This window comes from Bombyx mori, chromosome 22 (genome assembly GCF_030269925.1).
Source record: "Bombyx mori chromosome 22, ASM3026992v2".
Classification (NCBI taxonomy): Eukaryota; Metazoa; Arthropoda; class Insecta; order Lepidoptera; family Bombycidae; genus Bombyx; species Bombyx mori.
Window position 1 is genome coordinate 3,138,946 of NC_085128.1, and position 17,371 is coordinate 3,156,316.

At 37.7% G+C, this 17,371-nt stretch overlaps 2 protein-coding genes across 5 annotated transcripts in view; both read right to left on the reverse strand.

The window, feature by feature from the left end:
• Positions 1-9,973, reverse strand: part of LOC101743969 (methylcytosine dioxygenase TET) — a 158,666-nt gene extending 148,693 nt beyond the window's left edge. For 2 of the 4 annotated variants that reach the window (XM_038019059.2, XM_021347027.3), the window contains exon 1: positions 9,785-9,973. The gene's annotated coding sequence lies outside the window, so the exon portion shown is untranslated. The remainder of the gene's footprint in view (positions 1-9,784) is intronic. The other 2 variants (XM_038019061.2, XM_038019060.2) reach the window with 1 other exon arrangement.
• Positions 9,974-14,928: 4,955 nt separating this feature from the next.
• LOC101741202 (protein spaetzle 5) overlaps positions 14,929-17,371 on the reverse strand; it is a 39,347-nt gene continuing 36,904 nt past the window's right edge. The window contains exons 6-8 of the mRNA XM_004924733.5: positions 16,220-16,393; positions 15,553-15,726; positions 14,929-15,376 (exon numbers count right to left, since the gene is read on the reverse strand). Coding sequence (XP_004924790.1) covers positions 15,205-15,376; positions 15,553-15,726; positions 16,220-16,393 — 520 coding nt within the window. The 3' untranslated portion in view covers positions 14,929-15,204. The remainder of the gene's footprint in view (positions 15,377-15,552; positions 15,727-16,219; positions 16,394-17,371) is intronic.

Here is a 17,371-nt window from a genome sequence, read left to right on the forward strand (position 1 = left end):
CTGGTCCCGTGATAAGTTCGTAAAGAACTTGTGTTACAGGTACCAGATAACGGAAATAAATGTAAGATTTTTATTATACACATACATATATTTAATATACATCCATAACCCTGGAAAAGACTTTATGTTTATCATACAAATATCTTCCCTTGGCGGGATTCGAACCCGCGACCCCCTTGTGTAGTGACCATGTCACTTACCACTACACCAGACGGCCGTTAAATATATGCACATGACTGCCGTATTGGTAAAGTAAGTTTTAAATTCCATAATATATCGTGTGCAAATCATCATAGAAGCGTTAACATCAAAAGAAAACTCTTTTGTTTGGTTCACAAAGAGAAAGTAAATTGCAACGCGCTCGTTTTGAATTTTTCGTTTCCTCTCGAGTGCTTTGCGAGGTTTTCCTCGGAGGAGAGGTAAAAAACTTATTATATGTAGTAACAGAAAACTTTTTGTTTGGTCATAATATGTTATGTCATAAAGCATACTTGAGTACATAGAACCATAGACGACATATGAAAATTTGATGATAATCTGAAACAGGTATATTACCTATTTATTTTGAATAAAACAGTCACACTCGAGAATACCATTTTTGAAATTCAAAAACATGTGTGATGCGTGACCTTCCGATTTCAAATATCGCGTCAACTATTCAAAATTATTCCATATTACGTCACCGCTTTACAAACATGCGATTCGGCCAGTAATCACGCAGCAAAACCTCTTTGTAGATGCGCACAAAGAACGTTCCACCGGGGAAAAAAAAAACTAAAAAGCTTCGCTCAAAACGCAGCTCGAAATTCGAACTCGGGCCTGTCGCTCGTATATGTCGTTTTGAGCACGTGTGCGTGTAAGGATTCGTGTGATTTGAGGACGTGTGAGTGAGGAGGTGAATGTGTGCGAGAGGAACGCGATAGTATCTGGGTCTCGGTTGTCAAGGGCAACCGTACTATTGGTGCAGCGAAAGCGTTGCGCTTTCAGCCCTGCGCTGCATTTATACGGCTTATTTTTAGATTCGGATGTTGTCGCTTTTTTGTGGAGACGCGCGAAGCTGTCGCTTTGCGAACGTTCTTTATGACGTTCGAATATCGAACTGGATACCGTGATCCGTATTAACTCGGCGTTTAAGAGGAACGCCAGTACAAAATCGATTAGATTACTTTTCACTTCACTAGTCTTGTTTTTTTTTTGAGCTAATTGTAAAAGAGTCGATTTAGGTTCACGAAATAAATTTTCAAGAGAGTAAAATTTGTTATAATGAGATAACGATCGACAATTATTTATTTGTTGTATAAGAATCTTAAAAAAATGGCACAAAATATCGATTTAAAGAAGCCATTGCTTCACTCTACTGACTCAATAACATTAACCAGGGTGAACATGAACGTGGATATAGGTATTTCATCATACCCATCGTAGCTGTTACTATTTGATCAAGTTTTTTTTGACGGGACCAGCTGTGTACGAAGTAACATCCGGCGCCTCGCATAATACCTGCGCAGGAAGTCGGTATCTTGTACTCATCATTTTATTGATAGTAATCTATAGATAATGTTACTTGTACTACTGAAATCGGTACTTGAACTGTATTTCGAATGTATCCTGTGCATAGATAATAATATATTCAGTGTGAAAAAGTGATGCTACTGCTCACCTCTGATAGACTGTAACCTATGTAGATAATTTGAAGCTAACCAAAGATAATAGTAAAAGAGTCCATAGATACAATCCATTGAGTTTCTCGCCGGATCGTCTCAGTGGATCGCGATTCCGGTCCGATAGTAGATTCAGCGAAGCACTGCTCTTGCTAGAGCCAGTGTTAACAATTCTTTCAGGTTGAGCCCGTGAGCTCACCTACGCGTCCTCGCGAAGTTGGAATACGCCCTTAAAAACAGTAAAATATTTGAAAAATACTTATAGTTTGAAAGATAATGTCGAAATTGTGTATCTTAAGTCACAATGCGGCAGAAATTTGTTATGTAAAACTCACAAATAGATTAACTATACATTTTATATTTCGTTTCGAAAATTCATTTAAAAATGATTTTTGGAGAGAAAAATCTTCACTATCTAGTCAATCGATATTGGACAACTACTATCCCGTGTGTTTTCATTCACGAATGGCCAACCTTTGTAAGTCAACACGAGTGTCGCGATCTTGCTTGTTCAATACTCAGAAACATTAACCTAATAACTGGGGACCAATCACAGACAAACATTCGGCCCAAAATTTGTATACCCTGTAGGTATACCATGGAGGTAAGATCTTCTACCGAGCAGTGATATTGCTCGGTAGACCGACGGTCCGAATGTTGTTGTTCGGAACTTGTATATATGAAAGTTTATCTTGAAAATGTCGTAAGCGAGATTCAGGCCTCTGTCAAATATCTTGCGTTGTATGATAGCTACCGCCACAATCCAATACTACGGGGACCGTATACCGATATACGTACTTGTATACGTTTAAACATATCCAAAGAGCAAATAGACCTGTTCATCACGCGAAAAGGCGCTCGATGTAGGAAGCGAATCCACGACCTTCGCGCAGCACTCAAGGGCGTTAACTAATTCGTTACAGAGTCAGTCAGAAATATAAAAAAATATGAGCAGAACAGGCTGATTGAGAATCAGACCTTATATCCTTGCGTCATTCCCGATATGTAATTTTTATTTTTTTTATTGCCCTTGCAGACAGACGAGCATACAGCCCATCTGGCGGATAACGTCGCCCATGAACATCAGCAATGTCTGGGGCAGAGACAAGCCGCTACCTACCGCTGATGATGTACGGGGTTGCCGATAACCGCTTCACTATTCCCGTACGAATAATTCCGTCTTAGATTCATCTCGATACAGATTAAACCACACATCGCGATTGCGCTAAAAGTAATCTATTAGTCTTCGTCAATGTCATCAAATGATGTTCAAACAGCACGTTACGATAAGAGCGAACGTTTGACAGCGAAACGTTTTCTCACACAATCCCATCGGTATAGGTATAATTTGAACGTAATAACATATACCGTACAGGATGCACACATCAGTCCTGATTGCCGGTAGAAGCGATGCGGATCCAATCCGAAGCTATTATTTCATGACATATGTTCCTCTCTTGTTACAACGTAGGCCACGCAACGTTCACGGTATTACTTTGTTGTAGACGATTTAGAAGCAAGCGTAAGGAACAGTAACGTAGTAAGGAAACGTAGTAGTGGTAAGAAAACGTAGAGGAAGAGGTAGGCTTAAGAAAAAATGGATGGATTGCGCGAAAGACGATATATGTAAGAGGGGAGTGAGCACGAAGAAATTGTATATGATAGAAGTAGGATAGAGAGGTACGGAAGGAGAAAACATGTTGCGCGGACCCCTGGTGACTAGGAGAAGGGCAGGAGAATGATGATGATGATGAACAAGAAGCAAACGTCTTTGGTAGATCTAGGACGATGGATCTAGGCGATGCAGTTTAGCTCCAATGCGGAGCGGTTTGAAGGTTAGGGCAGCGGCTTTGCAATACAATTAACACTTCGACCTCATATACCAAGGTGAATAGCGCTGTAGTTGCGATGTACTAAGCACTTGAGGGATAAGTTCGAGCGTAAGCCTAGAGCTTCAAAACTGTACCTCAATGTATATGCATTTTACAACTTGTAAGTTTTTAAGGAAAAGTAGTGTCATAATTCGAACTATAAATATTTCGTAAAAAGTTGAAGAACGTAAAAGACTTTATTTTTTATTTTTATTAAAGTAATGAAGAATCAAGTATCAAATATATTTTCATAGCCTCGGTCACACAAAAAAACCTTAAGCAATGTTAATTAATAGTAATCAGGATAAACAGTCCTACACATCCGTGTGAATGCATACAAATAGACAAAAAAAAATTACTTAAAAATAATTAATTCCACGCACTGTTATCATGTGATAAAGTGTCAAGAGAAACAAAACTATATGGAGATTCAAACTCATTGAAAAATGATAAGGTCGTCTCGCGAGAAATTCCCTATATAGAGTTACCGACTCGTCCCATTCAAGCACTCGAATACAGTTGAATAACGCCGCAGATGTGACGTTTTTTACAACCATCTTTCCCACACTACCACTTTTTCTGATGCCTTAATACAATCACAAACATCCATTTACACTTAAAACACAATCAATTTAGGAATTTGACTCTTATACGTAGGCAATAAGAACGTTACGTGATTCGAACGTTGTCGAACGAAGTTGGTCGATACAATTTTGTAAAGAATTTTTTTGTGCACACGTCTGTCTCTATCGGATGCGACATAGGAAATTGTGTGTTTTTTATGCTTTACATCTATGAAATGGAATTGTTTGAAGGAAGTCGCATGTGTATGTAGAGTGAATGATTTAATATTGTTTCCTTTTTATTAAATGGGAGTAGTTCTCGGTTATGGAAATGTGTTCATAATAATATCTGTCTAGGGACTGTTTATTACATAGTTTGATGAAAAAACCTTTAAAGGCATTCTATTTTGTGGACACTGGTGGTGAATCTCGCAATCATGCACAGACAGACAGGTATAATACCTATTGCACCACGTGGAAGATTATAAGCTTTTCAGTTTAAAAGATAAAACATTCCATGCAACAACGGACCTTCCGGTTAATAACTTCGCAAACTAAAAATCCAGCAGTCGGAATCTCCGGTCTAGCACAACAAAAAGATCGGTCGGTCTGTGTATAGAAAAGTTTCATGAAATTCCCCTTGAAGATATTTCATAAGTCCCAGTCTAGCCGGTGAACGTTCGTATTTCCAATAAAACTTCATTTTTCAAAGCTGGCAATACTCGAGGATTTATATTGTTGAAAAATCTTCTAAATATCGATTAGTTGTTCATCATATAATCGTATAATACGTATTATTTATTTATTTATTAGCTCAGACGGGATGAGACTATAGTCCGCCACGTGTAAAATCTTTATTCTAATAATGTAAATGTCTTTATTTTGAGACTCGAGCCAAGAGCCAAGCCGCGGTAGGAAACGGCTTGGCTCTACCACTGGTTTTGCTGAAGTCCACCATCAGGTGGGCCGTATGTTCATCTACCTACAAGGGCAATAAAAAAAAACACCAGCTGAAATCCTCAAATATATTGCTCAACGGATGTTCTACCCATTAAGTATTTGTATCTATAAATATTATGTATGTCATATATACACATATGTTTAGGTAATATCACTATCACACTACACCTACCAAGGTTCATCTCTGCACCGCCCTAAGGTAGACTGTTAGAGAATGCCTATGGCATTAAGTCCGCCTTTGTACTGTCTAGTATATAAAGTTATAAATAAATAAATAAATTGGAAGAATAGACTTTGTTGACTTGGCTGTCCCCCTGACATTGCTCAGCCGTCGTCAAGCCAAGGCAATCACTTAACATCAGGTGGGCCGTATACTCTTCTGCCTACAAAGGCAATTAAAATATATATAGGTATATACGACCGGTTCGCGGCAAAAATAGCCATCACAATGATACTTATCATTTCGACCTCTATCTGATAAACCAGTAAAAAAATCTAAGCGACTTAGTGATGTGAATATTTCCCTCGACATTTTCACCAAACACTTAGTAGCAACATTTAAAAACCTGACATCACACAGAGTCGCGGATTATTTAAATTCTTCGCAATGAAGCCCCAAAAAACGATCTGAAAGGCGAACGAACGTCTGCCGAGGAGCAATAAGATACGGATTATCCTACATAGAATGTACGAATCAACTTATAATATTACTTGTGGCAATAATCGAGAGATTGAAAGTTGTCCGCGTGGGAGCTTCATGCCGGCTTAGACTTTACGAAAACAATACTTGTAAAGATATATATATTTTGTATTTTCTCAGTGAAACAATTAAAACTATTATATAATATAATACTTCCGACGTTTCAAAAACTTTACAATTTTTGTTGTCGCGAACGATAGGATTGTTGTTATGTACTTACAAATGTAGTATAACGGACGATGAATTACACGGTAATTATTACGTTATTTGTAATTGGTAATTAGCTAGTTTGTCTTACGTGCCGAAACTGAGCCAAAAGATTAAGGGCTTTTATGCCCAAAAAACGATATGCACTTTCTTTTTTAATACACATTCTTAATATTTTGATATGTAATTAACTTTCAATGCAGGTGAATGAACTTTACAACATTTGATCCACCAACTCCATGATGTCCGATTAACTTGAAAATTTTCACACCTATCAAAGACCCATGATACCATAATGCTTTAATTATTTTAGCCCAATATCCTGACTACGATTATAAAGTATAAAAATAATGATTATGCTAACAAATTAAATTTTATTTAGATTTTTAAACTGTATTATTATTATTGTACCGTTGTGGTAGATTAATTCAAAGCCTATCAGTTCTTAAGTTTAATCGACATCATTTATACAACTACATACAACGTAACGTCTAAATCGTGTGCATGTGTCATGATAATTTTAATTTATTTATGTCTTTGGTTTGCGTGAGTCGTAAGCATAATTAAAACTTTTTTTATTCTTTTTTGTCATCTGTGATCATGTAAACCATAAAGTATTCAAAACGTCGGAAGTAACTAATATAATGGCAATAAAAAACGCGAGATTAAACGGTAAAAGTAGTTTTAAATAAGTTTTAAAGGAATTACTCAAAATATACCAATCAAAACCGCACGGTTAGGTACCACCACCCCGCCTATTTCGACTGTGAAACAGTAATGCGTTTCGGTTTGGAGGGTGGGGCAACCGTTGTAACTATACTGAGATCTTAGCACATTCTTAGAACTTATATCTCAAGGTGGGTAGCGCATTTACGTTGTGGGCTGATGTTGATGTCTATGGGCTCCAGTAACCACTTAACACCAGGTGAGCTCTGAGCTCGAGCACCCAACTAAGCAATAACTTTTTTTTTTATTAACTACTATTTATACATCTATATATTTTTAAATCTATGACTATTATCAGACTAACTGAACACAGTTCTAAAAGAGAGATAGAAGACCTACAGCTATTTTTGTTCGTCCTAGGACATGTTGGAAACCCGTACGGATAGGGACCACCATCGTGCCTATTTTTGACACTACCTAATCTAATATTCGTGTCGCGGTTGAACAATTTGAGACTCCAGTCACCACTAAGCATCAAGCGTATCCAAAGTTCCTCTACTTAAAGCACCTATTTAAAAAAAAAACTTTAGATGTCACCGAAGCGACCACCAGCTCGGTCCTAACGAATGCACCGACAAGCATCCAGAGTATCCTCCCAAATAGAAAAGGAAACATAACTTGTCAACTAAAAAGGATGTATATATGAAGTTGCACAATCCGCACGCCAGCCGCTGGCGGCGGCTGCGGCGAAATTGACCAATTTGTTTATTTGTTTTCATTGGCCTCGCTGAACTTGACTCCCCATTATCGCATTCACGGGAGGAAGGCGTATCATTAATTCGATTATTCCGTGGGACCGGATTGTCTTGTACAAGCTGTTCGATTGCACATGTACATACCACAAAAATTACATTAGTACATTTTGGAACGTAGTTCCTTATGGGACGATACGGTGGGGTACCCTAACCGGGAAAAACGTCCGTAACGTAAGATTTTTATTAGTAATGCACACAGTGTACGACTTAACTTTGTAATAACGTACAAAAAATAACATATTTTCTTATCATTCATTGACCACGATCTCAGAGCGTTCGTTTACGCAATACACCAACTCTTATGCAAACAACCGTGAATGAAGTGTACCACAATAAGTTCGCACGTTACAGAATGACCGTGGGTTGTTGCGAAACTTCCAGTTTTATTTTCTTTATACCTCTAAAATAACTTAAAATTAATATTTTTATAATAAGAAACTTCGTTCCTATCCGGTGTCCCACGATACCACACATCTTTTTTTCCTATATATAAAATGAATCTACGTAATTCTGCAAAATATCCTTCATTCGTCTTTTTTCACTGATTTCTACGTTTTTGGTATCAAATTAAGATAAAGAGTTACATAGGATTTGCATTTTGCACAAGAAGCGCATTCAAACTAATAGTAGCCTATTAGTTGGGAGTCAAAATCCGAAGTCCTTCAAATTTGAGATCTGAGGACTTAATGATATTGTAAATTGTGGCACGGCTACCCATTAAGGCCAGATGCACAAATGTTTGAGATAGAAATATCTGATTAAAAAAAAACAGAAACAAAGGATCTCACGTAATAATATAGTTATAGTTATATATAATAATAGTTCATTATATTAATAATCAGAAGAATTTCCAACTCTGAGCTGTGTTACTAGTGCTAACTACGCTGAAGGAGGAGGAGGTATTCACTAGGCATTACCTAGTAATTACTATCTATACTGCTTACTTCCACTTTTGGTCGTTAGATAACCTATTTCTATAGAAAAATCTTCGCCTTCTAGACACCGATAGCACGTCTCAAACTGGATTGCAGCATCCAAGTTAAAGCTATCCTTATTTCTGACAAGCAAAAGTAACATAAAGCACGACGACTTGTATATAGGTGTTGACAGCGATCACTTCCAGACAACCACTGTGCATAAGCATAGCACATAAGCAAGTTAGTAGAACTAGGAATGTTGCGGTATTTGATTTAAATTATATTTTAATTTTAACTAATATATTAATCACATAACATTACTATTACTCTTTAGTCAAACAATATTATAAACACAATAAAATTGTAACATAATGCCATTTGTTTTTTTTTTTTCATTTTGCTGCAATTAAGGTCTAAGTGACATCATGCACTGGTCACAATGGTAGGAAGGGACATGCGTCACTCCATGCGTTTTGTTTTCTTCCCATTTTCCTGCCACGCAAATAAATTTACAGCGGTTAACTTTGTTGCCAATTTAATAGATACTAAAAGAAACGTTTTTTTCAAAATTTTATTTCATTTGTAGATTCCCAAAAGAAACGAAGGAAAACGTGTCTCTACCTAAAGTCCAAACCTTTAGAATTTTATTAAGCTTACGATAAAGACCAGATATGTGAAGTGTTTCATTTAAATCAATCGATTAATAGATACTAGACTGGACTTCGTATCAAAAGTCTTCGAATTTAAATTAAATATAAATATAGAGCTCAGAATAACCATGCTTAAAGATCGTTATGAACAATTCTAACAACTTAATAGAAACCGCTTATTCAACAAAACCAAAATAAAATCAATGTACACATCTGAATATTATTATAGTCATAACTTGTCCGTATTGCTTTATTAAAGCTCTTTGCTTTAAGAAGGGTGAACTCCAATCTATCAAATTAATTTAATTAAGGCTAATTCGTAGTTCTGAATTATCCGGCGATCAAAATTAAGTAACTTTGAAGAATGTTTGAATGAGATGTAAACTTCTACGAGTACATACAAACTAATTAGTAATAGCTTGTCGTGCGTATGACTCTACACAAGGATACGGGTCTAACTATGAACTACGAGTTTGTCTATTGGCAGGAGACAATACCTACGGACGTGATGCAATAACCAACTTCTTCTATACAAAAGCACTCTTGACAAAATGCGTAGCAGGAAAACGGGGATCGATTCGCGAAAGCACACAACGAAAGCTTGAGCGGAAGCACGCGAACGCGCACAGGAGTCCGCTTCACGCTCTAGTGCTGTCGCTCTATATACCTCTATACTACAACAAACAATCCACTAAACCAGAAGCTTCTACTCTTCTACTTCACTACAGTTGCACACTTGCACTTCGACACTAAACTTTTGCACAAACTCCGTACCTTCTCCGGTCACTCGATCCATCCGCCTCCTTTTGTTTCTTTGCTTGGCCGCCACGAAAACAAAACGGACCGAAGGACGCAAGTGAAAAATAAACAAAAAGGGAATCGAAGTTCGCGATCGCGTGACTGTTGCGTCCCGCTTGTGATATAACACGCGCGTCTGTACGCGACTAGGGTCGGCGGCGGACTGGCGCGTAACGTGCGGCCGCACGCAGCTGCCGCGGCGGCCAATGGCGCGCGGTCACGTGACGCCCCGCGCCCGCACACGCTTGTTTACAAATAATAATAATACGCCGGTGTAGAGCCGCGTAGCGCGTAGCCGTCGCCGCTACGCACAGCTGTCGTTGCATTTGGCGGGATTCGATACGGAGCACATTCGCTTCAAAGCTTCGATCTGTTTACTTGAAGCTTTCGCGTCCGCGTCGGCGTTATTATCGATCGGTGCGTGCTTGCAGCGGTACCGCGACGCACTTCGTTTTTGTAATGACTCATTCTTCGGTGCGAAGCTTTCAAAGTTTTAAAAAGTACACCTTTCCTAAGATTTACTCCCAAATCCAGAAAAGCTTAATCGAATTATTTTCTCTGTTCGTATTCGGAAAGGGGCGCGTTATATTCCCCGTTTCGCGACAGGTTGGTGTTTCCGATTGTTTTGCGTTTAGTGCGTAAGGTGCAAAGAGGGTAAGCTCCCCGTGCAGGCTACATCCAGCCCCTGCCCTGAGGAGCCCCGCTCTACACCGACCACGGCCACACTCGACTCGCTCGTTTTCATATGACCCCCTCGTAAAACACTGCCCTATCGAGAACGTATATATTGTCCCAATTTTCTACTAAGTATACTCTGATCTATAGGGATAAATATAATCGATTATTAATTGATTTTACAAACATAAAGTCACGAAATCGATTATAACAGAGTGCGAGGTAATTAAACGTCTCTATGTCATATGATGCCCAGTGTGTTCACATCGACGGACACATCTAAGTCCCGTTTAAATATTTGCGGGTAGATATAATTTTTTCATAAAAACATAACTACATAATAGAGACTCAGGAATGTTTGATTTGTGTTATTTATTGTGAACTCGTTCGGCTTGGTCTCACAGACCGCCGTTTGCTGCTCATGCTGGGTGGTGGCATTCTCGGAGTGACATTTACAACCTCCAGTAATATAATACAAAGTGAGCGTTGGCTGGTCTATCTATTTTACAGCAAAAAGTAATAATTTCACCACTCTACATACATATTTGTTTGACTCTACATTAATCTTCAGAGCTTTTGAATGTATTATATTTATTTAATTTTGCAACTGAATAGATAGGTTTCGTGCTTAAATATCTCTAGGAGCTAGATAGAATCCAATTCAGAGGGATGTATGTTTTTTACAAAACTTTTAGGAATATACTTAGTCACACGGTTCCGAGAAAACTCATAGAATAGTATTCGCGTAGTAAACTGGGGGCTAGTTCACCCCCGAGCTGTGAGTCATCAGAATTTCACCTCCTACACGAATTACTCAGCTCTGTTCACTCATTATCTATTTGTCACGATCTCACCATCTGCCGTTATAATTATATTGTAGTTAGGTCCAATATAATTGCGAAGAACCGAAGTGCTCACAATGTAATTGTAATTCAAATTCGAACACTTCAAAATACTGAAAAAAGAGCAACCAATCAATCCGTTTGCTAAATGAAGTATTTAATAACAGAGAGTTCTTAGTTTACTTTCTGGTATTTTAAATAAAAAGTATTGCAACGCTTGCAAACTTATCCCGTGCATCGTGGCGCCAATTTTCGTCGTTATAAAAGTGCGTAATATCGATTACCGGCTCCCTTACCCAGCATTTTGTCTCTTTCGCACGACGCACTTCCGAGTGCACAGAACGAGAAGAGCTTAAGCGCAACCGCAGCGACTTTACCGCGCCGAAGTGTTCCGTAGTCCGCAAACTGTGCGGACTTAGGTCGTTTTTCCGCGCGCCGGTTGTCCCCCGTCGCGGTTGCTATGACGACCGATCTGTCACACGCACAGAACATAAAACGCAAGCATTGATTTTTTCCTCGCTTCCTCTTTACTTTTACGCGTGTCGAGTTTTTGCTTGAGTTTTATTTTTTTATATTATTTTAAGGCGTCATTGCGTGAAGTTTTACACTAAGCACTTAAATGTGCATTAGATATTTTTGATCCATACCTAGTCTTAAATTAATGAATCACATAATCTATTTTTGTTTGTAGCACTACGTTAAAAACTAAGGTTATGCATCTCTCCCTTTCATATTAGGATAGTTGGAGTGAACAAAGTCATTTAGATTTGGATTGATTGAAAGTTCGATGAAGAAGTTTTAACTTACTTATAATAATAATACAAATTGATGACGTCATCGACTTCCGAATTACCATAGGGATAGTGAATGTTTTAAATCTCCAAAACGCATTTCAATCACATCTCATCATGCTATATAGTAAATATAATATATTTTCAAAAATATTCATTTACCTACACGAGGCAGCCAAACTTGGATTTCAAATGAAATGCTTGGTGTTTGAATGCTCGAATTTAAGTTACATTGTAGTTATAATTAAAATTTACTAATAATATATCTCAACCAAAAGTTCGCTTACTAAATATAAGACTATAAATGTGAGAAAACGTGTGGAGAATATATTGCTTTGAGTGTTTTTCAAATTATTTAATTTTAAGAGTCGTAGGACTCAAAACGCAAAAGATGTTTACAATTCCTAGAAATGACAATACGTAATTATACAACAACATTTACTTTAGCAGAATAATTGCAAGAAACGAAGATAATTTTTGCACAATATTCAGTAATTGCTCTAAAATCAACATTTCAAATCGTAATTCTTTTGAAAACATCAAAGGAGCTTTTGGACGAAGAAAACCAAGTAAAGCTTCAAGGGAAAATTTGTTAAGGTAGGCTCGGAAGCCCCAAGGGTGCGAGCCCAAGGGTTGGCCATCCCTTACAGATGCTGTTTCCAACCCTAACTCTCTCGTTAACTTAATAGAAGGAAAATATGTTCGATGCAGAGCTGTGAGATCTTCATGAATAATGTGTTGTATTTGTGTACTCAAATATTAATTCTGGCTGGAGAATATTTACCTTTAATTCTTATTATTAAGATAAATAATGGCCGAGCATTGTACTTATGTAGATTGGTTGCTGGTCAAATGTAAGAAACGACTCATTGCAGCCAAATGTTGATTAGTTAGTAGATTAATAGACTCATTGCCATTTGTATTATTCGAACCATTTACCATTTATCATATTACCAACAAATAGTTTTGTGTTCCTTATTTGTTGTCTCTTTATGTATAACATACTGAGATGATTACAAATTTTGTTGCCCTTTATGGATGGATGAAAATACGGCCCACCCGATGGTGAGTGATCGTCGTCTACTGTAAATAGTAAATAGTAACGTAGCTTTCATTTTTACTTAAATTTAATTTACGGAGCTTGAATTCCTAATATAACTATCAAATAATTTATTCGGTTTTTGCAAGACGTACAAATAGTTTATATTTTTTTAAGCGGTTTAATCTATATGTTATTTGTTATATTCAATTTATAATAATAAAGTATATAGTCGGATATTTCCGATATTTCAAAAATATTACAGTTTTTAAGTAATTGTATATAAGGTGATGTTCGTCGATGTTTCAATATTGCACCAGTTACCGTTACCAAAGCTGTGACTACGAATCTTATCTCCATATGGGCTTTAAGCCTGTTTACCCATCTACGGAATAAAAGAAAGCCAAGGGTCCGTCTTGAGACATAATATGGCAGGAATTATTTCATTCCCGTCATTGTCTCATCAGTGGAGTAGATTTCATCTGTAATGACTAGGAGTATCCGCATTCTTACCCGGTGCGCTTTCAGTGAACTTTTTTTGCCGCGTACCACCCGTTTCTGGAGTGAACTCATCCTCCAAGTTATTTTTGGGCGTGTTCACAAGTATTACTTCAAACGAGTTTTAAATATTCCTAAGTGATAGGCAACGGCTCTGCAATGTCCCTGGAATTGCTAACGTTAACAGGCATTGGCAACCACTCACCGTCAGGTAGGCCGAATGCTCGTCCACTTTTTAAGGTAGAGTAAAAAAAGCTCTCAATAATTTTGTAAAAGGGTCGAAACGAGAAAATGCGTTGCGGCAGAAATAGGTGTTTTTATTTTATTTAGTAATCGACCTGTGACAGATTAAGTAATATGTAAACTAAGAAATTAATAAAATAAATGAGTATAGGAGGATATTATTGATGTCTACAGTTGAGGCAAAAATTATTTTCAATTTACGAACATTCAATCAAAAACGCTCAGGATGATAGTGAACGCACCATTGTATGTTACAAATGAGAGAATCATTATGATCTTGCCATAAGAAAAGTCAAAGATGAAGTAATTCATCGAGCTAAAGCCTACTGTGTAAAATTCGAAGCCTATCTGAATAACCTTGCTAAGCATTTATTGGACAACCAAATGACTACAAGAAGACTCGGAAGAACAATGCCTCAAGATCTACTGTAGGTTAATTGATATGGACATTGTGCATGCATCGCCTAAGATTTTGTTTTTCTCACGATTGAATGTCCTAAAATAGGTTACGGTATAGAATTCATTAAAACATTTTTAGCCAACACCCATAAACGTAGCTCACTCGAGTTTCTCGCCGGATCTTCTCAGTGGGTCCCGATTCCAATCCGGTGGTAGATTTTTAACGTTCTCGAGAGCGTAAAAGTTTACTCAAATCTGTATGCATTTGGAACAACGCCCCTAGCGGCTAACGTAGGCAAACGTTCCAGCTCCATACATATTTCAGTTAACTTTTACGCTATCGAGAACGTTAGAAAACTCGCACTAAGCACACGGGTAGTCTATTGATTTATCACTAGTTGCGAATGTTTTGCTTTAGAAATAATAGGCAGGATGATGACGTAGATGAGTGCGGGCTCCGTACTAAGTAAGAGGCCTGCTTCTATTCAGTGTGCGTGTTATGCGGGTTGCTATGACGTTATTGCTTCATTACAGTCAATTTAAAGAAAAAATAATCTACCATCAGAATGCATTCCTAATAAATAATTTTAATGGCATAAGATTTTAAGCATGTGTCGAAATGAAACATTTCTGTTTTGAGGGTAGGCAATATATTTTAACACTTAGGCTACTATTTACATGAATAAGGCAAATTACAAATAAATTTACTTATAGTAACTTGTTAAATTTACAAATTATAATACTTTGCCTGTAGGACAATAGGATAGTTAAAATAAACTTAAATTTAAGGCAGTGAAATTATTGAAATAATAGCGTCATCTAGTGTCAGGAAGCAATACTATTTTCAATTTGTTTTCGTTGTCTATCTTTATACAATTGAAGCAATGCAAGTAATGTAGGAATGTTTATTTAATTATTAGGTATAATGCTACACTGACAACAGCTAGGAATCCAAAATATATCCGTGTATAAATTCTGTCCGCTTGATTGTAGAGCCACCAGACGTTTTTGAATGTACTTTTGTTCGCATCGGGAAGTGTATCCAGAAGGGATCGTGCACAGGCCACTGCATGTTGTGGATCTGTAATTAATTATGAATACAATTTATAATTTACCCTTTGTAAACTTACATATTTTTATTTTTATTTAGCTACTCGCCAGTAGATGTCACACATTTATCAAAAGTTGTCAATAGATGGCGCTTATTTCAACTTTCGAATGGATTGTTTTTAATGTAATGTTATCAAATGAACCTACGTGCAAATCTCAGCCCGTACTAGCTGTGTCATATTATCAGGCATGTTAACTACGTATTTCCAGTTCCCTTTGTTGTTGAGAGCTGCTCGAGGTGTGATGTACTCTGTACGCACGCTGCAGAGTTCTTGAGCATTTACAGCCTGTCTTCGGGGTCGCTCGGCAGATGTCTCTGCGCTGTTCATTCAACATTATAGAGCAAAATACATCATTAGTTATACATACTATCATTTCAGTTTCGAAGTGTTTATAAGTACTTCTTTTTTAAATTTCGAATTATTATCTATGATTAGTATTAGCGATATAAACTCTCCTTTTGAAAATTTAAATTAAAATATCGTACGTAAAGAATTATAGAGACCCAATTCGATTTTTTTAAATTTCGTCTTTAATTAAGAAATGGACCTGGAACGACCCTTTTCGGAGACATATTAATCATACGACCAAAACTAGCTTATAAAGGGTCCATTTGTCTCTTTTACTCCGTCCCCTTCGTCTACGTCTTTACGATTTGAAAACTTTATTCGATGTTTTCCAAAAAATACATTTGTTGCGTTGGGTCTCTATGATCTAAAGGTGCGATATCTAAATGTCTAAAGAACGGAATCCTGCACAACAATACTAAATACGCAATTTTTTCGCTGTTGAAACATTCATTCAAGCCCCATACCTAGCCAATCCTAGAGCAATTCTCAATGCTTCGGTGCCGGTTAGAGGTTTCTTGGCAGCAGCTTTGACGAGATCAGCGTTCCTCTTCCTCCGCTTCTTGAGGGTCGTGGTCCTGGTCGGAAACGTCACGGAGCGTTCCACAGTCACATCAGCGCGAGACGACGGTGAGACGTATCTAGAAAAGACAGTGTCGCCTACAATGATGTATTTACTGGTGGTAGGACCTCTTGTGAGTCCACGCGGGTAGGTATCACCACCCTGCCTATTTCGGCCGTGAAGCAGTAATGCGTTTCGGTTTGAAGGGTGGAGCAGCCGTTGTAACTATACTGAGATCTTAGAACTTATATCTCAAGGTGGGTGGCGTATTTACGTTGTAGATGTCTATGAGCTCCAGTAACCACTTAAGACCAGGTGGGCTGTGAGCTCTTCCACCCATCTAAGCAAGATTTTTAAAATGCCAAAATTACAGAGACAAAAATAGTAAAGACAGTCTCAGTTTAGATTAATTTTTATAAAAAAAAGCATTTAGGGCGGCATCAAGCCTAAATCCATCACGGTCATGGTACGATCGATACTACGATTTGGTAAAAAGGATTCCAATAATATTAATTTAACTAATTCTTTTTTTTTCTTGTTATTCGCAGGTAGCCTAATGGGGCTATTATAGCTACGACCGGACGGGTAGGTGAGCTCACGGGCTCAACCTGAGAGAATTTGCTAACACTAGCCCTAGCAAGAGCGGTACTTCGCAGAGTCTACCACCGGATCGGAATCGCGACCGGTTGAGAAGATCCGTCGAGAAACTTAATGGGCAATTTAACTCATCGCTAATTTAACAATTTGAATTAAACATGGTAAATTAAATGCAGGAAGATTTTAAAAAGCTTTTTTTTTATTGCCCTTATAGGCAGATGAGCATACGGCCCACCTGATGGTGACTGGTTACCATCGCCCATGTACTTCAGCAATGCCAGGGGCAGAGGCAAGCCGCTGCCTACCTACATGTCATAGCGCGCTTATTAAAGATTTCAAGTTCCATGAGCTTAAATAGGATTCAGTGGGTTTTTGACACTTGTCTCTCGACTGTAACAACATGCAAACTCTTTATATAAATTTGAATCACACACAAAATTGACTTGCGCTCAAAAATATC